Consider the following 23,700-nt stretch of genomic DNA (forward strand, 5'->3'; position numbering starts at 1 on the left):
CCATGGCCCTCAATGGGCCTGCCAACGTGATTGAGCTGTTTGATTCGGAGTCCTCATATAATCATTCATTCGTTTGTTCATTCATTCAACAAATGTAATGCTCACTGTGTGCAAGGCTCTGTGCTATGCATTTGGGATAGAGAAATAAACAAGTCAGTTCCTGCCCTCTGTGGAAGGACCAGAATGTCCAAAGCATTGATAAAGATGTAGACTATAGGATAGTGCCAAACAGCTGGATTTGGAGAAAGATAAGAAACCCAATTCCCAACTCTGCCACACCTCACCAGCACTCGGACATTGAGTAACTCATTTAACCTGAGCCCCCACGGTCCTCCCTGGTAAAGATAAGAAGGCTAGCTGAGTCACCAACTTCAAAAGGACCCTCAGGCACACCTTTCACTTCCTATGGAAGTTTCTGTAGGCCAGCCATCAGGGGAGATGGGCCTGCTGCATAGAAAGGCCAGGAGGTGGCTGTCCTGAAGGTTAGACCCCAGAGGCTGCCCCATCTACCCTCTGTCTAACCGAGGAGGACACTGACATCAGATGGGGGGATGAGTCCCCCAAGGGCCCACCACTCACTGGCAGCAGTTAAGATCACAAAATGAGCAGAAAGCCGCTGCCACTCAGGATGGTGACTGATGGCAGAGGACCTCACCCAGCCCTGGGCTGCAGCACATGTCTGCAGAGGAGACTCCAGGGACCAGCCACAGGCGTGGGGAGGACACTAGAACCTCAGTGAATGACTCACTTACTCTTTACAACCCAGGAAACCTTCAGCAATCCTGAGGGACTGATACAGCTTATTATCCTGGTTCCATATGAATAAATGACATTTCAGACATAGGAAGGGAAGTGCCAAAGGTCTCACCCCCAGAAAGTGACAGAGCCAGGGAAGGAACTGGCTCTTTGGGCTTCTGGACTGGTTTATTTTTTTCTCTCATGTTCCCTACTCCCCAGTTCTCAAGGTCACTTGACACCCACCAGCAGGGCACGCACTGAGGAGGGGGCTAGAGGAAACAGCGTAGCCCTCATCCTCAAGTGGGTAGCACTTAGATGGAAATATTGGCAAAAGGCAGCGAGCGCTCAGTGGACCATGCAGCATTTTAGCCCTGGAGGGCTTCAAGTTCAAGGTCACATGTACTTGAACTGCTTTGGGATGTTCATTTAGTATGCCCAGAGACCTGCATTTTTTTTTTCCTGGTTTTTTCCTCCCTCCCTCCCTCCCTCTTTTATATCTTTCTTTTTAATCTCTAGTCTGAATTTTTTCTGGATACTTCCTTCCCTCTTTCCTTTGCCCTCTAGTCCCTCTGGAGGCATTGCTGCCCTCCAACCTCCAGGAGCCCGAATGGCGTCTAACATTTCCTTCTGCCCCCTTTACTTTCACCATGTACGCAGAGAGAAGAGGGAAAAAAGATATTTCTGGAGAAAAAAATGTTCTTTCCCAAAAGGTAATATTTAGAGTTCAAGAGGGTTTTACTGAAAATTTTAAGGAAACAGGAAAATACTATTTTTCTGGTTTTTTTTTTTTTTCTGTTTGCCATAAGGAGGGTCTCTCAATGGGAATAGCATACAAATGAAACATGGACATTATATGAGCCAGCCAACTTCTGTATAATATACAATTAAGTAAACTATGAAGTCCTTGGAAAATGCAAATGTTTCCAAACTAGCCAAACCAGAGAATCATGAAAACTATACATTGATGTGTTTCTAGTCTACCCCCAAATTTACTTTTCTGTCCCCAAAGCATGCTTTTTCCTCTTAACATGACTCTTCTAAAATCTGTCATCTATGCCTAAGAAAACAAAAGTGTGGAAGAGTCTATCTCCCTCCGGGGTAGCCACATGCACTGTATCAGGCTGCCATATGCTGTGTTTGAAGATGGGGGCGGGGGTGGGGGGGTGCCTGATTGGCTCAGTCAGTTAAAGGTCCAATTCTTGATTTTAGCTCAGGTTATGATCTCATGGTTCTGTTCGTGGGGTCGAGCCCAGTGTTGGGGCTCCATATGGGCCTACTTGGGATTCTCTCTCCCTCTCTCTCTCCCCCCTCCTCTGTTCACACATACACATGCTGTCTCTTGCTCTCTCTCGCTCTCAAATAAACTTAAAAAAAGAAAATAGAGAGGTTTGCACGAAAGCTCACCTTGTAAACTGAGCCTTTGATAAGAATTTTGTGGGCCCCAGTCATTTTTGAAATAGGTGCCTCATTTAACAAGATGATCGTCTCTATTAGCAAAGGTTTAGGCCACGTTTACTGCTCTGCAAATATTTGCTAAGTGAATAGTTGGGAAGGCGTCGGCAGACAGAACTCTTGGCCTGGCGTCTGTCCATCCTGTGAAGCGTACAGTGAGCAATTGCACAGTCCCAGGTCCCTCACGAGAGCCCTGTTTGTGTGCCGTGGCTCCATTTCAGAGAAGCCCGATCTTCAAGTCCCCTGGGTCTCTGCTTCCCTAACTTGAAGGTGCGTCTCTTAGGCCATCTTTGTCTCCTCAGTTCTTCACAGCCAGGCTGCAGCCAGAAAGGGCTGCCCTGAAGTGTGCGATGGAGTGGGGACCCAGGACAGGCCTGTTACGGGGCTAGCCGTCCAAGGAAGCACCCAGCCAAGGAGCTAACAGTGACTCTTATTTAGCAAGCGCGTCCTTAGGTGCTGGTCGTCATGCTAAGTGCTCCACACCCATGATCTCACCCACTCCCCTCAGCGTCCGTGAGGTAGGTCTGACTGTGCCTCTTACACACGGGCCCAGCTGAAGCTCGGGGCCCTTGCTGAGACTTTCATTTCCAGCAGAATGGCCACCTGGATCATCGCAAAGACCCTCTGATCACAAGAAACAACAATTTGTTTTTAAAAGGGAAAGGAAAAAGGAGTATGGGGATGCCAGAAGCAAGGATGAAGTGGGAAGCTAGTGCAGGAGGCACAGGGCTACTGGCAGGAGTCTGGCAGCCCTCATCTCCAGGAGCTCGATGTCTGGGGAAGGAGACAGAGAAAATCAAAATTGCAGAGCAAGGGTTGGGGGGCGAGTGCTGTGACGGAGGTCGCCCTGAGCCGGAAGGGCACGGAAGAGTGCCATTTCAGCAAGACTCGTAAATTCATGTTTTCCACTTAAGAAAAAATAGTTCCCAAAAGTCTCAACCTTTCATTCTTAGAAAGAACTGGGCTCGGATTCCAAGACAGCTTCTCTGACCACATGACCTTGACCAAGTTACTCTACTACTTTGAGCCTCCGATTCCTTCTCTGTAAAACGAGCGTGATGGTGACAACAGTGGCTGCTTCACAGAGCTGGAGAGATTCGAGGACACGTCCTTTGAAAGCATTCATTGCCAAGCATTTAGCACAACGTCCATGATCATCATCGTTGAATATAATATAAATAATAAGAATAGTAATTCCTGGCTAACCTTCCCCCAGGACTAGAGAAAAGAAAGCAGTTCTTCCAGGGCGCCACAGAGCAGAGTGTTTATAAAGAGGTAAAAGACTGGCTTCCAGGGTCTGCTCTCGCTGGTAAACAAGAGCAGGCAATAGCTAATAAAATTTCAAATTAGCCATGACTTTTCACAGCCCTTCAATTGCGCTGGCTGATTTAATGGTCAGCGTCCCTGCTCGCTGGGATTGAATAATGGAGCATTTCTGCAGAGTTATGGATGCAGCGGCTGAATCTGTCATGCTAACATCAATAGCAGAATGCAAATAACCCTCAGCTTGGGCTGTAATTATGTGTTTAAGCGACGTCTGACAGGGCCAGCGTGGGAATGTGTGATGGAGGAGATGCAAGAGAAGACAGGTGCTTTGCGAGGCAGTTAGCGGGTGTATCTGGGAGCTGGGACAGGAGCCACAAGTTAGGACCCAGGACAGCGCTGGGGTGAGGGGAGCCCTTTCCTCCACATCTCAGGATGAATCTGGCAGGTGAGCAAAGAACAAATGGCCCTTCTCTTTGATGAGCCGTGTCGTAGACTCAGGGACAGCAAGGGGAACAAGCCCTTAGTAAGCACTTACTGTTTATGGGGTACTCTGCTAGATTTGGGGACATATGCTATGTTTTCTATTTATGTAACAAACACTTATGTGGCACTTTTACAATCCCCTTATGAGACATGTGCGAAACAGAGGCCAGAGAGTTTAAGTAACTTGCCCAAGGCCACACAGTGGTAAGTTTCAGAGCCAAGATTTGGCCCCAGACAGTCTGGGCCCTGAAATCCAGGCACTTTGCAGTGTGGTGCCCTCAAGGAAGTTATAAAGTCTTGGATACCATGCAAAAGTGGGTGAGAAAGACAAGGGATTTTTGTCCCTAATTGACTAAGGGGAAAAACTGGATTTCAGGCAGGTCAGGGAGCTTGCCCGAGGCCGCAATACCTCTGAGGCTGGGAAGGGGGCCTAGGGGTGCCGCGTGGGGCACCAAATCTGGCCAGTGCAAATGCAGTGCTCTGCTGGGCAGCACCTCTGTCGTAAACCCAGGGAGACAGAAGCGAGGGAGGTATGTCAGTGATGAGGAGACTGGGGCTCGGAGAGTAAGTGCAGGAATTCATCCAGGGGCGTTCTTAGCCACAGTTCTGGGACTTGAACTTCAGCCTTGGCCTCATGATCCATCCACCATACCGCACTGTTTAAGTGGATTGAATGAAGCGGGTGGTTTCCTGGCTTTTATGGACACTGTCATTTGGTTTCATCCCCTGCTTCATTTGTTAATCCATTCCATTCTCTTTGGTTTATTTATTTAACAGCCATGTTTGAATACTTGTACTAAGTGCTGGGGACACAACAGAGATAACCAGAGCAGGATCTGTGTCCCCATGGTGGTGGGGAAGCTTGCCCAAAGTCACACAGCTAATAAAGCAAGAGAGGCAGAATTTGAACCCAGAGGAATGCAAGTCCTTAGACTGTTTTCTGCCCACAAAGCACCCAGACTGTCACCCTGGGCTTTCCCTGTCCCCCACTTGGTGCAGTGTCCTCTAATCCCTGGGTTTGTTACTCTTTGTAAGCTATGCTATTGGGTGCCTGTAAAAGCACTAATGTGACCAAAAATCTGTGATTTGATTAGATTTCTTTCTTTGTACTTTGGGAAGCTGGAAGCCGTAATACAATTTCCAGTCCTGAAGAAATTCGTCCATGTGGCAAAGACATTCCCTGCTAGTAGCCCCTCGGTCAGAGACCTGAAGCCAACAGGCAAATGCAGGGACTCCCTCCCGCAGAAAGCAGAGCTGGGTCTCCCTGTATTTACATGGCAGCCGGCAGAGATGCAGGGAATCACAGCGCCTCTTTCTCACCCCCAAAGCTAGTTAGTTTAAGCAAACTCTTAAATACCTCTCAAAACCATCCGCTTATCTCCACCTCCACTGTTCACTGCTCTGGTCTCAGCACCCACTACCTTTGCTCTGTGCAACCTCAGAGATGCCCTCGCCACTATGGAACCCCCAGCTTCCGCTCTAGGCCAACTGCAGTCCCTTCTCCCTGTTACAGGGACGGTTCTTTCAGTGATGCAGATCAGATGATGTCACCCTGCTTTAAACCTTCCAGTAGCTCCCACCGTCCCCCGGGGGTGAAATGCAAACTGCCTGAGCTGCCCCAAGTCCCCGGCGCCTCTGCTTCAGGCCAGCATCAACGGCCCCTTCCTGTGCTTGCCCCTCACCTTCTGAGCTGAGTGTAGCAGCTCAGACGTTCAGTATGTTCTCTCACCTCTGGGCCCTCATGTAATTCCTTCAAATTTAAGGAAACAACAACAAAGAAACGCATGTCACACTGTACTCTTGCTTGGCCGTCTCTCCTGTTAGGCTAGTGGGAGCAGATCTGAAGTGCCTGGATGCCCTTGGTCCCCAGCAAAGGCCTTGGCTTATGTCAGGCACTTAAAGTTTTCCAGCAAGTGGCAAATAGAGAAGCACGTGAAGGCACTGTGGACAAACGTGGCTGGTGGGACGTAGCACCATCAACTTCATGCTCTGTCTCCCCTGCAGATGGCTTGATGGACTGCATGGACCCCGACTGCTGCCTCCAGCCCCTCTGTCACGTCAACCCGCTGTGCCTGGGCTCCCCCGACCCTCTGGACATCATCCAGGAGACACAGGCCCCCGTGTCCCAGCAGAACCTGCACTCCTTCTACGACCGCATCAGGTTCCTCGTGGGCAGGGACAGCACACACATCATTCCGGGAGAGAACCCCTTTGACGGAGGGTGAGTCCGCTGGGCCTCAGATCCAGCCATGACTGTCTGCGGGAGAACTGAATCGCCTCGAGGGCCATGTTTGGGGTGGGTGGGAGGTGGGAGGAGGCCAGAAGGGTTCTTGATGGAATGTCAGGGGAAGCAGAGAAGCAGCCTCAGGTACCCACATTTAGAAAACTGCTATCCCAGGCATTTGGAATTTTAATGAGCAAAGTTTTGTTGTTCCCGCTGGGTGATAGATGGAGAGAGTGAGAAATCAAAGGTCCAAAGGGAATCTTGGATCAATACTCTCTTTGCAGTCAGCTATTACTGATTCTGCAGGCTCCAGACGAGCGGAAACCCTTTAACGCTGTTCAGCCTCAGAGCTGCCGTCCAGAAGGCTGTGGGGGTGGGGGCGCCCCCACTGGCATGTCAGGCCATCTGCCCATGCATTCCTTCACAGGTGTTCAGTTGTGTCCCCTACTGGACAGTTTTTTGCTGCAGTCCACTCTGTGCCAGATCCCGTGCTGGAATCACAGAGGTGAATAGAGCACAGTCCCTGTTCATTGGTCGCTTACAGTCCACTAAGGGGATGAAAAGAGCCCGGTGTGACAGGCCAGAAAGAAATGTGCCCCCAGGGTACTCTGGGAACACAGAGGAGATACTCCTGGGTGGGGGGAAACCACGACTTAAGAACTGAGTCTTAAAGATGAGAAATGGTTCTCTTGGCCAGGGAAGGAAGGGTGTTCCAGGGAGAGGGAACAGCTGTGCAGAGACCAGGGGCCTGAAAAGGCACAGGAGCCAGCATAAGATAGCTCTCTGTTCTCTGCTCCCCAGACCAGCGTCTGTGAATGAGACATAGTATCCAAGAGGGAGCTACTTATAATAATTTCTTTTGACCGTCTTCCAATACAGAGACATCTCTTTCTCTAGGAGTCGGCACAGTTCAATTCAGCAGTTACAGAGTGTGTCCCTTCTATGTCCGTGACTTCCATGCCAGAGAGTTCCAGCCCTGCAGGGACAATGGGCTGTAATGAAGGGTAGGAAGGTTGAAGGCCATCCTCAAGTTCTGTTTCAAGGGGCAGATCAGCAGTTGGGGTGCCTGGGTAGCTCAGTTGGTTGGGCGTCCGACTCTTGATTTCAGCTCAGGTCAAGACCTCATAGTTTGTGAGTTTGAGCCGAATTGGGCTCTGTGCTGACAGTGTGCCTCCTTGAGATTTTCTCTCTCTCTCCCTCTCTCTCTGCCCTTCCTCTGCTCTCTATCTCTCTTTCTCAAAATAAATAAATAAACTTTGAAAAATTAATAATGAAAGGGGAAATCAGCAGGCCTTAGTCATCAGTTGGGCCTGAGGAATGCAGGAAAAAGAAGTCTCTTACTCAGAGGCCTCGGGAGATAGATGGTGGTGCCTTCTCCATCAGGCTGGGGACCTGAGAGCAGCAGGAAGGTTGGGAGCAAGGTGATGACCTCCATCCTGAGCACGCTAAGGTCAAGGAAGGGACACACCTCAGTAGGACCCCCAAGACACGTTCATAGTTCATAAGCAGTTCTGGAGCTCACACGGACGTTAGAGTTATCGATCTGGGAGCCAGCGACAAGCAGGAGTCGAGACCAGGAGCGCACAGCAGTCTGCTCCAGGAGAATGTGTGAGGGGAGAAGAGCAGGGACTAAGAAGGAATGAGGGGAAGCCACCCTGGGAGGTGGCGGTATCATCCCCAGAGTGTAACTGGGAAGGCAAGAAGAAGGCCTCTCTACCGGGACGGGAAGGAGGCCTGGCTCTGGGCTTCACGCCATAGGCCCAGGGGGTCGTGGGGGGGGGGGGGGTCCAGGGCATGGCCTCCCACTGCCCCAGCCCCCTCCCCACAAGGACAGGATGGGGAAGGTGAGGTGGGGGAAACACTCCAAGCCAGCAGAAGAGGCATCACAGGAGTGGGTAAAAGCATTCAAAGTGAAACCTTGTTAGAGATGAAAATGCTTGCTGTTCCAACAAATCTGTCATCTTACCCACAGAATATTGAGAACCTCAGAGGTCAGATAACCTTCCCAAATTCACAGGCTGGTCAAGTGACAGAGCCAGGAGCTGAGCTAGAGAGAGGAGAAACCTACTCATTGATCTTGGTCAGAAACGCTGCTTTTGTCCCTGGGTAGGAAGCTTCCCGCTCTTTTATTCAGTTGCGTGATTTTGTCTGTGTGCTTGTGGGCCTTCCCGTGGCAAGCGTTCTTTTAATCAACTGGAGATTTGAAGATTATTCCTACCAAGGGGAATAGTCCTTGCTCAGCCTTTCTTTAGCAGACCCATTATGGGATCTGATTAGGACTGTGGCCGCTTGGCTGCCCGTGGCTGCTGTGCCTAAGGAGTGCCCTGACCATGCCATCCTGGTCGGTGCCAGCAGGGACCGTGTCCCCTGCATGTCTTCTGGTGATGCACCAAGCCTGCTGCTGACGTGCCACAGATCACGGTGGGACCCACACGGGGATTTCAGGATGTTGCTCTGGTGGGTCTGACCTGCCTGAAGGTGCCTGTCAAGCAGGGAGCTTGAGAAACCTGTACCGGGAGAAACGGACCTCCGAGCATGAGGGAAGAGTATAGGCCTCGGAGTCAGGCCAGTTGGTGTTTCACACCCTGACTCAGCCACCGCTGGATCCGTGGCTCTGGGCACGTGACTTAATAAAACGAATATGTGAACATCTCCCAGCCCTCTAAAGTGAGTCCTCCAGGAAGGGAACACATCTTACTCATTTTTAGCTCTCAGTAGATGCTCAAAACAAATACCCATACTTACCGCCTTGAACAATGAAGGAATGGAAGAAAGGAAGGAGAGAGGGAGGGGTGGACGGAGGAAGGATGGGAGGATACATTATCTATTTTCCTTAATTTGGGACTGAGGATTCAGAGTCCAGAGAGGTTAAATCATCTGCTAAAAATCATATTACAGATGAGCAGCAGAGGCAGGAGAAGTCGGCTCCCAGATCATTGTTTATGGATCTGTCACCTTCAGTTAAACTACAGATGCTTTGAAGGCAGAGACCATTCATCTCTCCAAACCTGTCATACTTAGGGCAGGGCCTGGAATATGGGATTCACTCTACAAATGAATGGGTAAATGGAAGCTTCTAAATGTTACTGTGAAAATTCCTTTTAGCTAATATTTGCCACGTCGTTATGTCTGTGCTCCTCGCTGGTCTAGATTCACAAGGAGCAGCTATCTATCACTACGGAGTATCTCCAGACAGATTTTTATGTAAAACAAGCCCAAGCTGGAAACATGAGGCATCAGATGCTTTTCTCGTTGGACTGCCCACAGGGTATTCTGTTTTCTGATCTGGGCCAGCAATTTAGTGCTCATGCGCATAGTTGGAATAAGTGAAACACCTGATACCAAGTTTGGGTTGTTGCTTACTTTCCTTCCCCTCGTGTGAAGGAAGGCAGCTTGATAGAAAGTGCTAGAAAGTGCCCAGAGTTTGAATCGTGGCTTTCCCTCCCACCAGCTCTGTGTGGCCTTAGAGGAAACGATGTAACCTCTGTGCATGGGCCTCCAATTATAAGTTGGCAATAACAGTGACTATTTCGTGAATGCCATTGAAAGGGTTAACTGAAATAAAGCATCCAGCATAGAACTTGGTACCTAGGAGGTCAGTAAATGGTAGGTTTATGGCGGTGGCATGGCCTAGTGAAAGAAACACAAGCTTTGGAATCAGAAAACTGGATTTAAAGTCTGTTACATCCACTTTCTAGCTGTGTGGCCTTGGGCAAATTCCTTAACCTCTCTGAGCTTCAGTTCCCTCATCCGTAAGAGCTGGGTAATAATGTCTACAGAGTTGCCAGGAAAATTAAATGAATGAAACACACACACACACACACACACACACACACACAAAGTACATACAGTTGTAACCTGATACCACACAAAAAACGCCTGCTAATTCGAAGATGATGACGGTGGTGGTGGTGATGGTGTGAAAAAGAGCTTCCCACTCCACTTTTTTAACTGGAAGTACAGCTTGATAGTGACCTGCCCTCTAGGGACGTCCAGCAGGCACCGAGAGAGGAGCGAGGTGTTGAATCCTTGTTTGAGGAAGGGAAAAGGCAGCCTTGTGCCAGCCTGCTGTCAGCTGGGGTCCTTGTCAGGGAGGAATCTAGTGGCACTTCTCCAGAGAGGGGGGTTTCTGATGGGCAGGCGGCCCCGACCTGGTGGCTGTGTGCAACAGTAACGAGGCCTGGGCCTGACAGAAAACCCCACACTCTCCTGCACCCCGTATGCTGTGGCACAGCTTGTACAGTCCGAGTGCGAGTCCGTGGAACAGGCTTCACGATGCAGGCTGTCACCCAGAGACCCGGCGGCATCGCTGAGCCCAGCAATGACAGGCAATCCCAGAGATGCTGCTCCTTCAGGCTGCAGCCTCCCAGCCCGGAGGCTCCTGACCCGGGGCCGAGTTAAGAGCAGGAGGTTCTCCAGAGCCACGGCTGACACGTGCGGGGTCCCTTACGTTTCTGTGCGGCACCCCTGCTGGCGTCAGAGCCCCTGGGGCAGGGGGGCGGGCTCAGGGGAGGATGAACAGCAGCGCTTCGGCAAGCGAGGGCCCCAGCCAAGCAGAGTAGGCGCTCAGCTGGGCTGGACTCCTTGGAGGAGAGCACAGAGCTTGACTCAGAACTGCAGCAGAAGGACCGCCAGGAGGACTTGGAGTAAGGAAGGCCTCCTGTGGCTCTTCCGTGTCCCCAGGGCAGGTGTTTTACGCGGGTTTAATGAATACAGTAGCTCTACCTGACGTTCTGCCTCTGTCGTCCTCAACTCCACGTAAGCGATAGAGATGTGAATGGCTTCAGCTGATCGAATACGGGTCTAAAGTAGGAGGGGACAGAGCAGACAGGAGAACCGCCATCGCCAGATTAGATGGCTTGAAGACCGACTTTCTTTCCCAGCCTGGAGGCCCACACCCTATCTGCTCAGCGGAGGCCCTCACCTGGAGTCACGAGGAAAATACAGTGTAGGGTTTCCTCTGCGTGGGAAGGAAGGGGCCACTCAGGTCTGTAGGTGGATGATGGATCCCCAACTGACCGTCCATACAGGGAGGGCAGGTAACAGGACCCAGAGTGTGGAGCTTGGAGCCCGATGGTTGGAAAAAGGAGGGAAGCATGAGACGTTTCTTCCTCAGAGAACACTCAAGGCAGCTCTGTCTGTATGACACAACTTTAGATGCATCTCCTCTTGGGAGGGACAGGCTGGACATAGGGCAGACAGATCCCTTCAGCAAATAGTTGTGGATTGCCAATGCCGGACAGGTTAGCAGATTATAGGAAGAGGTTCTGACAAAAAAGAATCAACCCTGAGTTACTTGAATATCAGTTCACAGTGTGTTTGAGGACGCTGTATTGATGAGAGAAACGTGATGTTGTCAAGCCTTCCTGGGCCCCTCTAAGTCTAATAGGTTATCAGCTCACTCAGGTAAGGAAGCTGGGTAGGGGCAGTTGCCATGAAAATCAGCTGATGGGACACACTGAGCCCAAAGAGAAAAGACTTGAGGAGTCAGGGGACTCAGAAAAAGGAGGGATGGGTGATAAGGTCATTTATCACAAAGGAGGCACAGGATCATGTGCTACGGAGAGGGTCAGACCCTATGGAGAGGGGACACGGGGCAGGCCCAGAGGGGAACAGAGGTGCCACACAACACAAGCTCTGCTTGGTAAATACTGCTCTGTGCAAGGCCTGCAAGAAAAAGATTCGCATCTATGCCCTCTTACGTTGAGGGCACGTCACGTGTCCCATACTGTGTTAGTTGTTGAACCCCTGGTGCCAAGCACAGAGGTTGGCCCAGACTAAACCACACAGATCGCAGAATGAATCAGCCAATCAGCCAGTGCTGAGTGCCTGAAGAGAAGTAGAGACAGAGCGTCCCACGAGTTCAAAAGCATGGCCATCACTCCCGCTGCACACCTCAGGGCTGCGTCTGGAAATGAATGAACAAACCAGCAGGTGAACTAATGAATGAAGCTTCCGGCACGACGTGACCTTTAGCCTGAAACAAAGATTTTAGTGAGGGTGGTTGGCCATTAAAACATTATTTATCCCGCTTCAGCTCGCAACAACCCATTAGTGCATCATGAAATCAATGTAGTGAGTCGAAACTATTTTTTTAAAAAAGTAAATTTAGATGGAAATGGGGTACAGTGGAATGGAAAATATTAGTGCAGCACCGTGACGAGGATATGTGTTGCACGAAACGTGGTTGTCCGTATGTTTGCACGTGCACGCTCCTGAATAAACTGCATTGCTTAGTGTTGGCTTCAGTTGAACAGGACTTAAAAATGCATTCTAGACTGAGGAACCAGCATGACTTTCTGGGATAATCAGAGAATTGAGAGAATTTTAATGTGGCTGGAGCATAATGATGGTGATACTGTTTTCTAAATCCAAAGTCAAGAGACGTTCTCTAACCTTTGAAATCAAGATGGTCTTAGGAAGTCTGGGGTATATGATCCTGGTGTACAGAAGGGGCGTGTGGGAGAAGGAAGAACATAGGGAACTGTGCAGCGAGACAGATACAGAACTGAGAAAGGTCAGCCCCTCACCTGTTCACCAGCCAGAACAGAGTTTTTCATCTCAGGACCTAAAACTGGCTATAAAGAGAAGTGAGATAGCCTTGGTGCCATGTAAGTCTTCAGAATTTCCTTCAGATCCTTTATAAAGACACAAAGTTTCAGGGCACCTGGGTGGCTCAGTTGGTTAAGCATCCAACTCTGGTTTCCACTCAGGTCATGATCTCACAGTTCATGATTTCGAGCCCCACATTGGGCTCTGTGCTGACGGTACAAAACCTGCGTGGGATTCTCTCTCCCTCTCTGTCTGTCCCTCCCCAGCTCATGCTTGCTCGCTCACTCTCTCTCTCTCCTTCAAAATAAATAAACATTTAAAAAGAGAAAAAAGACACAAAGTTCCCAGGAATTTTGAAAGCCAGGGTTTCCAAGGGGGAAAAAAAATAACAGGAGGGAAAAAAGATCATGTCTGCACCATCATCTTTTCTCAGTGCACTGCAGACATAAAGCGACATGCAAGGATCAGTGGCAGAGCAGTTACAGAAAAGCACTTACGTGCCACCCCACCCGCATCCCCCAGCCCCAGGCCTTCGACAGCCCTCAGCCAGCCCTCAGAGAGGCTGAGCAGTAGAGACCATCTAATGGAGCTCAAATAAACACCAGCTTCCTGACAGCTGGCTTCTGAGTGAATTTATTATTGAATTATACTCCTGCATTTCAGAACAAGCTGAGCTGACAGGCTACCCCATCAGTTTAAGGAGAGGGGGGCAGGGAGAAAGACAATGATGAATTACCCTGACGGAAGATGGAAGAAGGGAAGGATCCTGCTTCCTCCAAAATGCCAGCCATTATATATTATTCATGTTGGTTTTTAAAAAATCCCTCCCCACATTGAAATGAATGTTTATGATGATAAAGCAACTAGGTGAATTTAATTCAGGATGCAGGCAGCAACTTCTCACATCATCCTGATGAGCAGCTAACAACTCCTCCTCTGCCACTTGATCATCCCTTTATTGATTTCAAAACCGAATTACAATCTCTGTTTGCTTGGTAGCTTGAGCCGGCTCCTAGCTGTCCATCACAGGAGGCATTAGCAGAGGATGCTGTGCTTAAGCGAGAACCACTTGGGGTCTTTGTGGGGAGGGACTGCATTCAAGTCTTCGGGCAAATGAGAGCAAACGACCTTGGGCGAGCAAGGCTCCATTTCCTCATCTGTAATGTGGGGTTACCAATTCCCACCCTGCAGGTTGTTTGGAAGATTAAATGAGTTAAAACACCTGAAAGCCTGATGGCCGGCATGTAGCACACATTCAGTAATGACACCTAACGTTTACCAAGAATGTTCTGTGTGTCAGCATTGTTGGAAATGGTGTGTACATTTCCTAAGTAGTAACACCTTTACATCTCCCCCCAAACCAGATGACATAGGGACTTCATCAGCCTTCTTTTACAGATGGGAAACGGAGGCACAGAGGATTGAGTGACCTCGCCAAAGACACAGGGCTCGTAAGTGGCAGGGCCAGCAGGAAGCCAAGCCGAATGCCTCTGGAGCCTATGTGCCGAGCCTCCGTTCCCTGCCTGGTCCTTTATATTGCCATCTCGGCATCTTCAGTTCAGAAATCTGTACAGCATGATTCTGCTACAACTCTACAACCCCGGCTTGCCCTGACTTTCTATCTAATACTGTACAGCGTGATGTAAAGAGGATGTGCAAGAAGTCTGTGTGCTTCAGAGCATCAGCCTCAGGGGCAGGTAGCCTGGGCTTGCATCCCGGCCCCACCCTTTGCTAGCTGTTATGACCTTGAACAAGCCTCACTCTATGCCTCACTTTTTCCATCTGTCATATGAGGATAATAACCCATACCTCATGGGGATGTCTGAGGATTAAATGAGATGTAAAACACTTATGTGTCAGGGCAGTACGCATTCAATAAGTGTTAGTGGCCCTTGTCCACTAATAGCAAGAGTTAGCATCAGCGTTAGCAAGGACATTAGTATCTGTATGGGTTTTAGTGTCACTGTGAAAACTGGGAGAAAAATGAGGATCTGAGCCAGAAGCCTATTAGTGTAGTTATAGAATTGATGCAAATGCCATAGCACCATGGCAGGTAGAGGTGAATGGACCTTGAGATCATCAGGTAGAAGAGGAAACTTTGAGGTCAGAGAAAGCTCTTGGCTCAGCAGGGTAGGAACAGGACTCTCCTGAGTCCTAAGTGAGGGCTCTCTCAAGCAGTAATTCTAGTGTTCATAAATCAGGGACTTATGACACCCTGATAAATTTCGAGCAACGAGAAGGAAAAACATTGGAAAGCCATGCATCACGTTACTAAGACTGGCCTCAATGGAGTTCTTAGGGTCAGGACTTATCAAATACCTCTGCAGTGAGTCTAACCAGCCCTCCAGTCTGATCCTGGAGGCATCAAAAGTTGGCTACCAGTGAGCCCCACAGTGCTGGGCTGTGATGTGGACAGAAGCTTCTACCTCAGGACAGTGCTCTGGCAGAAGAGAGAGCTGTGCCCACCTGCCTCCCCTGCCTCTGCCTTCCCCTCCCCCGCCTCTGCCTTCCCCTCCCCCACCTCTGCCTCCCTCTTCCCCTCCCACCCTGGCAGGACCCCGCACATCCAACCTGTAGGCCTCTAGCACCAACCCCAATCCAAAGAGAAGGCGTAGAGCAGCCCCAGCTGCTCAGTCTCAGGTCCTTCAAATGCTCTGCTATCTGACCATTGGCTTACCAGCTCTGCAATGCGGGTTTCTGCCCTGGCCCAGAATCCTAACCTCACTTTTTGTGCCTCAGTTCCTGAGACAAGCAACCCAGGACCCCTGCCACCCAAGGACTCAAGTCTTTCCTTCTCTTGCCAGGCTCCTACCCTTGCCACATCTGGTCCTGGAGCTCCATCCCTGCTCTGCTCAGGAACTTGGGCATTATTGCCTGGTAACACACAGGACATCCACATCCAGCCACCCCTGGGAGCCACCTCATCATGGCTATGCCCCTGTCATATCCTCCTCCCCTGTCCCTTGAATGAGTGTTGACTTTAAACACCACCTGTCAATTGCTGTATGCCTCAGACTCAGTCTGCTGAGTGGATTTTCTGCATGCCCCTTTCTGCATCTCTGCCCAGCATTGTCCCCAACCTAGGAAGTGAGTCTAAGTGTGGTTCATCCCTATCTCCCCTTCCGGAGTGAAACAACAGAAGTCTCCCTTTTCCAGGAGAAAGCAGAACCCGTCCTGTGCTCTGCCAGGAAGACAGGACACACAGTCCCTGAATGGACTTGTACACCGAGAGACTATATGTGGAGTCACACTTTAGCAGAGTTGCCTCAAGTTTTTCTAACAGCACAAACCATCTCCTGAGAATTCTTAGAAGCAGACCTCTTGATTCGAAGCACAGAGAACAGCCTTTTGGGACATGTCACATACCTTCCATGTTCCTGTCCCCACTCTTTCTAAGCAACATTCCAGGCAGGAGACTTGCTCCTCCAAAATGATCTCCACTGGCCAGCCTCTGTCAGGACTGTTTCTCCTTTGCCACAGCCAGTGGATTCGTTTCTGTGACATAGAGTGTTATGAATAGTCAAGGGCTCTGTTCTCGTGTGCACCTCTGTCAGCCAGCAGAATATTCCAGAGGGCTCCTGTGGGAGATGACTCAGCCCGAAGCATCAGCATTCAGCAGTCAGGTTGCCTACAGGCTTTGGTGATCTGAGCTGCAGCCTGAAAGCTCATGCTCCCTGAGAATCTGAAGGACTCAACAGCCGCATGAAGCCAGGAGGTCACAGAATGGTGGCTTCTGGGCTCTGCAGGAGGCACAGCCTGGGGGCTTAGGAGACACTAACAGTTGCCAGACCATCTTGTCACTAGATGCCCCCAGGTGGTGTCAGGGCACTATAGCAGACCTGTCAATGTCCCAGCCTTGATGTCTGATAGAGAGGATCCCTGCCCAGCTCCAGACATCACATACCTCACCTATAAATGAGGGGCTTGGATTCAGTCCCCGCAAGGAACTTTCTTAGCTGAAAAATTAAATTTCTGTTAATCTGAAGAAGATTGTGGATTTCTCCTGCTATCTCCCTAGACATATACAAAATAGTCTGAGAGAAGAAGCTTTTTCTGAATGAACTGGAGTACTTCCCTGTGATGTTTATTCCATATACCCAGCAGGTGATCTGGAAGCCTCTGGTAGAGTCTGAACTGAACCCAATTCCAAATGGAAGAACAAAAATCAGGGTACATGGGCAGAGCCTGGTGCTCGATTCTAGCTGTGGGAAAGTTTGTAGGTCATGCTGGCATGACCTGGGAGGCAGCATCCCTTTTTATCCCATACTTGTTATACTTCCAGATATGACGATTTTTTTTTAAATGATGATATTCATTCCAGAATCTGAGTTCCTCAGACACAGAGATTGTGTCTCATTTATTGTTAGTTATTCAACTGCTTAGAATACGATAGGAAATAAAACAGAAACTACAGGCACTGCCCTCCTGCAGTTTCCATAAGTAAATAAGAAAATGGATAAATAAATACTACCCAGCACTGTGTCCATCTAGTACATAGTAGGTGCTCAATTAAAGATCCAATAACTGAACCCTATTTTTATTTACCAGACCTCTGTCTGAGTTTCTCTTCCCTCAACCCGTATCTATCCTTTCCTTTGGGCTAATTGAAATAACTATACTCATTTTTTTTGTTTGCCTTCATCATTTTCTTTCATTCATTCGTGTGATATTCATTTATTTCTTTCCTCAACATTTACTGAATGAATCCTATACACCTAGTCCTGTGCTGGGCACTGGACTTAAAAGGTGGGAAGAACATGGTTGTTACCCTCAAAGAACTGGCAATCTAGAAAAGAAGATGAGATGTTTGAACTAGCGAATACACTTTAGTGGGATGAATATATTGTGTTTTGTTTACTAAAGCAGGGAGTGCCTTCTTTGTACTGGGGAAATAAGGAAGAGCTTCACTGAAAAGCAGACCTTCAAGGAGAGGTTAGTAAGAATGAGAAAGACATTTGAGGCAGATGAAGTAGCATAGACAAAGGCAGAGAGGCATGGAAATGCATGCCAGGATGACGATATGAGACGTAAATTTCACATGGCAGCAACACAGGATATGAGAATGGCAAAACGGGGCATAGCCTGCAGAGGCCAGCAGGGGCCAGATCCTGAAGGATCTTAAATGCCAAGCTGAAGACTATGGGCTTTGTCTGGAGACAGTGGGATACTGCGGAAAATGACTTGTATAGCACAGAGTTTCTGGTCCTATGGTAAAAGAACAGTGATAAAGTTTGGACAGTTGGGGAGCTCAGATCTACACGGTGCCTGAAGAGAAGATTGAGTCCAATTCCCTGCCCTCCCAATAAGTCAGGAACATCAAAAGTTAAGTGATTAGATCAAGTTCTATCATTTTTGGCCTAAGGTCAGTGAAAGAAACCTAGGAAGAGCTTTGAAATAAGTGAAAAAGAATGAAGCACAACTAGAAGGTAACTTTTGAATATAATAATCGATAGCACATTGAAGATTATTTCATTAAAAGAAATCACAAACACACACCACTGTAACTCTAGCACAGTACCGTGGTCCCGAGATGGGTGCCCAATGTGGTCCATGAGGTACAGGGAGAAAATTAGAGTGTCTACCTGTATTGACTTTTTACCTTAAAAAGTCATGTTTTAGTCAATGTTTTAGTCATATAGGACACTAGGTTTTCACTCATTTGCTCCCTTGGTCCCAATGTTAGTTGGTAACAAGGTGTTCTTAGAGAGACAGTGAACCTGTGCTGGTTGATTCTGGTGTATTACAACATGACTGCAGTGTGTGTGTGTGTGTGTGTGTGTGTGTGTGTGTGTGTAAAATCTAGTTTCAAATAAACCTACGCATCAAATGGTCCGGTGCCATAGAAAGATCCTTGTAGAGTAGCTGCAGATCAAGGACAATACAGTGTGAGTACAAGCAAACAAACAAAACAAAACAAAAATGGCAGAGCTGGTACTTCTAGTATAGTCTTCTCAACTCCGCTATCAAGTGAAAACCAATAAGGTTCATTTTCATCAGATCGAACAGACAGGTAACCAAGATTCAAAGTTTTCAAGAATCTAAAAAATGTTAATCCAAGGGGCGCCTGGGTGGCGCAGTCGGTTAAGCGTCCGACTTCAGCCAGGTCACGATCTCGCGGTCCGGGAGTTCGAGCCCCACGTCGGGCTCTGGGCTGATGGCTCGGAGCCTGGAGCCTGTTTCCGATTCTGTGTCTCCCTCTCTCTGCCCCTCCCCCATTCATGCTCTGTCTCTCTCTGTCCCAAAAATAAATAAACGTTGAAAAAAAAATTAAAAAAAAAATGTTAATCCAAAGACTCGGCATTATCAAGAAGACTATTTGAAATACAGGCATGCCTCAGAGACATTACAGGTTCCATTCCAGATCACTGTAGTAAAGCAAATAGTGCGATAAAGGAAAGCAAGTGAATTTTTCGATTCCCAGTGCATATAAAAGTTAGATTTAAATTCTATTATAGACTATTAAGTGTGAAATATAATTATCTCTTAAAAACAATGTACATACCTTAATTCAAAAATAACTTCTTTGCTAAAGAATTCTAACCATCATCAGAGCTTTCAGTGAATCATATTTTTTTTTTTTTTTTTTTTTGCTGGTCAAGGGTCTTGCCTTGATGCTGATGGCTGCTGACTGCTCAGGGTGGTGGTTGCTGAAAGTTGGGTGGCCGAGGCAGCTTCTTAAAACAAGTCAACAGTCGGGGCGCCTGGGTGGCTCAGTCGGTTGAGCATCCGACTCTTGATTGGGCTCAGGTCATGATCCCAGGGTCATGGGATCAAGTCCTGCATCAGGTTCCACACTGGGAGTGGAGCCTACTTAAGAATTCTCTCTCCCTCTATCCCTCTCCCGCTTACACTCTCTCTCAAAAATAATAATGCTAATGATGACAAAAATGAAGTTTGCCACATTGATTGACTCTTGCTTGCAAGAACAATTTGTCTGTAACATGCGATGCTGTTTGACAGCATTTTACCCACAACAGAACTTCTTTCAAAACTGGAGTCCATCCTCTCACACCTGCCACCGCTTTCCAAATAAGTTTATGTTATATCGTAAATCCTTTGTGTCAGTTCAGCAATCTTCACAGCATCTTCACCAGGAGTAGATCCCATCTCAAGAAAACACTTTCTTCGCTCATCCATGAGAAGCCACTCCTCATCTGGTCAAGTTTTATTATGAGATTGCACTAATTCAGCTATGTCTTCAGGCTCCGCCTATAATTCTAGTTCTCTTGGTCTTTCTACCACATCTTCAGTTACTTCCTCCACTGAGGTCTTGAACCCCTCAAAGTCACCCGTGAGGGTTAGAGTCCACTTCTTCCAAATTCCTATTCATGTTGATATTTTGACCTCATAAATCACAAATGTTCTTCAAGGCATCTAGAATGGTGAATCCTTTCCAGAAGGCTTTCAATTTACTTTGTCCAGACCCACTAGAGGAATTTCTATCTATGGCAGCTATAGCCTTATGATATGTATTCTTAAAATAATAAGACTTGAAAATCAAAATGACTCCTTGATCCACAAAATGAGTCCGCAAAATGACTCCAGGATGGATGTTGCATTAGCGGGCATGAAAACAACATTCATCTCATACATCTCCATCAATGCTCTCAGGTGACCAGATGCATTGTCAGTGAACAGAAATATTTTGAAAGGAATCTGTTTTTCTGGGCAGTAGGTCCAAACAGGAGGGTTTAAAATATTCAATAACCATGTTTTAAACAGAGTGCTGTCTTCCAGGCTTTGATGTCCCATTTATAGAGCACAGGCAGAGGAGATTCTTAAGGGCCCTAGGATTCTCAGAGTGGTAAGTCAGCACTGGTTTCAACTTCAAGCCACCAGCTGCATTAGCCCCTAACAAGAGAATCAGCCTGTTCTTTGAAGCTTTGAAGCCAGGCGCTGACTTCTCCACTCCAGCTATGGAAGTCCTAGATGGCATCTTCTTTCAATAGACGGCTGTTTCATCTCCATTGAAAATCTGTTGAGTGTAGCCACCTTCATGAGTTATCCTAGCTAGATCTTCTGGATAACTTGCTGCAGCTTCTCCATCAGCACTTGCTGCCTCGCCTTGCACTTTCGTGTTACAGAGACAGCTTCTTTCCCTAAATCTCATGAACCAATCCCTGCTAGCTTCCACCTTTTCTTCTGCAGCTTCCTCACCCTCTCTCAGCCTTCAGAGAATTGAAGAGAGTTAGAGCCTTGCTCTGGAGGATTTGGCTTTGGCTCAAGAGACTGTTGTAGCTGGTTTGATCTTCTACCCAGACTACTCACACTTTCTCCATACCAGCAATAAGGCTGTTTTGTTTTCTTATCATCGTGTGTTCACTGGAGGAGCACTTTTAATTTCCTTCACGAACTTTTCCTTGCATTCACAACTTGGCTAACTATTGCATGAGTCCTAGCTCTCAGCCTACCTCAGCTTTTGTAGCGTGCCTTCCTTACTAAGCTTAATCATTTCTAGTTTTTGGTATAAAATGCTGGAATACTTAGGAGCCATTTTATGGTTATTAACTGGCCTAATTCCAATATTGTCGTGTCTCAGTGAATAGAGAAGCCTGAGTAAAGGGAGAAAGACAGGAGAGCAGCTCAGGAGAAAGACAGGAACAGTCAGAACATACCCAACATTTATCCATTAAGCCCACCATCTTACATGGGCATGGTTCATGGTGCCCCGAAACAATTATAGTAGTGATATCAAAGTTCACTGATCACAGATCACTATAACAAATAAGATAATAATGGAAAAGTTCGACATGTTGCAAGAATTACCAAAATGTGACACAGAGACATGAAGTAAACACATGCTGTTGGAAAAATGACGCCAATAAACTTGCTTGTTACAAGGTTGCCACAAACCTTCAGTTTGTAAAAATGCAGCATCCGTGAAGCACAATGAAAGGAAGTGTGCCTGTGTGCATTTTTATCCATCAAACCTTGCACTAACTGCATATGATTAGTATTAGCTAATGACGGCTGCACATGTGTATAATTTATTAATAAATATAAAGACATCCAAAAAGCCTGCTCAAAAATGTTTACAAAAAAAGGTGTATACTCAAAAAGAGCCTTAAGAGCCCTTCTCTGGTGATGTGAACTCTGATTTTTTGAGGCAGCTAAAACAAATTGAGATTCTCGATTACTAGGGTGTGTATGTATGCCAGACGATAAGTAGTTTGAGAGGTAAAGTGACTTTCCCAGAGTTCTCATGGATAATAAATGATGAGTCCTTAGACTTTCTTTTCTCACCTTCCCAGTGAGAAGTTTAAAAGTTTAGGAGGGGGGGCGCCTGGGTGGCGCAGTCGGTTAAGCGTCCGACTTCAGCCAGGTCACGATCTCGCGGTCCGGGAGTTCGAGCCCCGTGTCGGGCTCTGGGCTGATGGCTCAGAGCCTGGAGCCTGTTTCCGATTCTGTGTCTCCCTCTCTCTCTGCCCCTCCCCCGTTCATGCTCTGTCTCTCTCTGTCCCAAAAATAAATAAACATTGAAAAAAAAAATTAAAAAGTTTAGGAGGAAGGTCTCTTCTAACACATTATGACCAGTGGGTTCCCAAGAATTTGTTTACAGGTGGAAGATGTCAGGCTAGAAAAGCTAGTGAAGGAAACTGAGGCAGAGCCCTGAGATGGAAAGGCAGAAAGAGAGGCCAGCACAACAGCTAGTGTGTCCAGGCTGGAAGGAGGGTCTCGGAGGCTACAGTGTGGATAAGGTCAGGCTTGGACAGAAACCCCCTTGCTGGGGTGGTTTGACAGCCCCATGAAATGGGTTTCTCATTTGGGCCCAAGTAAGGTTCTTACAAGATGTTGAATAAAGTCTAGGAGATGCTGGGAAGATCGCCAGTCAATCAGCAAGAGCTAGCAGACAACAGTTTAAGGGTTCTTACAGGTCAGGCATATAAATCTGTCTAAAGTATGTAACACAGAGGAGTGATTTTCATAAACGAGTGGCACGGAGTATCAAATACTTTAAATCAGAGAAGAGCTAAAGTTACCTTTTGCCACCTAGATCCCAAGTGATTGTTCCGTTCTCCTGAATACCAGTTTCCTTAGCTGTTCTCATTTAATAACTAAAAAGTTAAAGCTGCAGCTTTTCTCCCTTCATCGTCCTTTATCTGCATGCATAGTAGGCATTGAATAACAAATCTGACTCAATTTCCGGCATTCGTTTTTTGTGTTCCTTTTTTTTTTTAAGTTTTCGAAAAAGAGGTACAGATAGGAGGCTATAGACTCAAGGTAGAAAGACTGCAAGCTGAGGTGGCGTGGATCCTCCAGGGGAAGGAACCCAGCCTTGGGATGCAGTTTGGGCTGATCAACTAAAAAGGCCCAGCCCCTCCAGCCCTCGGTTCCTTGGCCATATCCCCATCAAGGTCAAGTAGCTCTGAGTTCTCAGGCGTCACCCCCACCCCCTTCAGTGACAGAAACACATCAGTTCTTTATTCATTCAATGAATAATTTATCAAGAGCTTACTCTGTGCTATGCATTCAGATTCCAGGGCAAATACCAGTTTTAGTGGAGGCTCTCTTTTGCCCACTTAGACATGAACATCAGTTATGCCCAATGCTAAGAATATAGCGGTGAAGGAGATGTGGCCCCTGTCTTCAAGGAGCTCATGGGTCTGCCTGGGAGGAAGATTGCCCCAGTGGTTTTACGAAAGTAGGCCAGAGGGGTGGGAGTGTGGGGTACCACTCGATGAATGCAGGTGGGTTTCAGGTGAACAGGATAGGTAGAAGTTTCCATAGAGAGCGAACAGTTCGGAGGTAAGTATCAGGATTGTATGAACTCCATGAAGATTCTAAAGCTAGGGATGATAGGGCTACTTGAGCTAGAATGGATAGCACTATATTAAAACCATTATACATATTTTTTAAAGATAATTTATTGTCAACTTAGCTAGCATAGAGGGTAGACAGTGTGCTCTTGACTTCAGGGGTAGTAGATTCCCGTGATTTTCGCTTACATACAACACCCAGTGCCTATCCCAAGTGCCCTCCTCAGT

At 47.7% G+C, this 23,700-nt stretch overlaps 1 protein-coding gene across 1 annotated transcript in view; it reads left to right on the top strand.

Annotated features, from left to right (window-relative positions):
- The window catches only part of TENM4 (teneurin transmembrane protein 4), a 747,207-nt gene that overhangs the window by 644,007 nt on the left and 79,500 nt on the right, over positions 1-23,700 (top strand). The window contains 1 exon segment of the mRNA XM_047823379.1: positions 5,944-6,160. Coding sequence (XP_047679335.1) covers positions 5,944-6,160 — 217 coding nt within the window.

This window comes from Prionailurus viverrinus, chromosome D1 (assembly GCF_022837055.1).
Source record: "Prionailurus viverrinus isolate Anna chromosome D1, UM_Priviv_1.0, whole genome shotgun sequence".
NCBI lineage: Eukaryota > Metazoa > Chordata > Mammalia > Carnivora > Felidae > Prionailurus > Prionailurus viverrinus.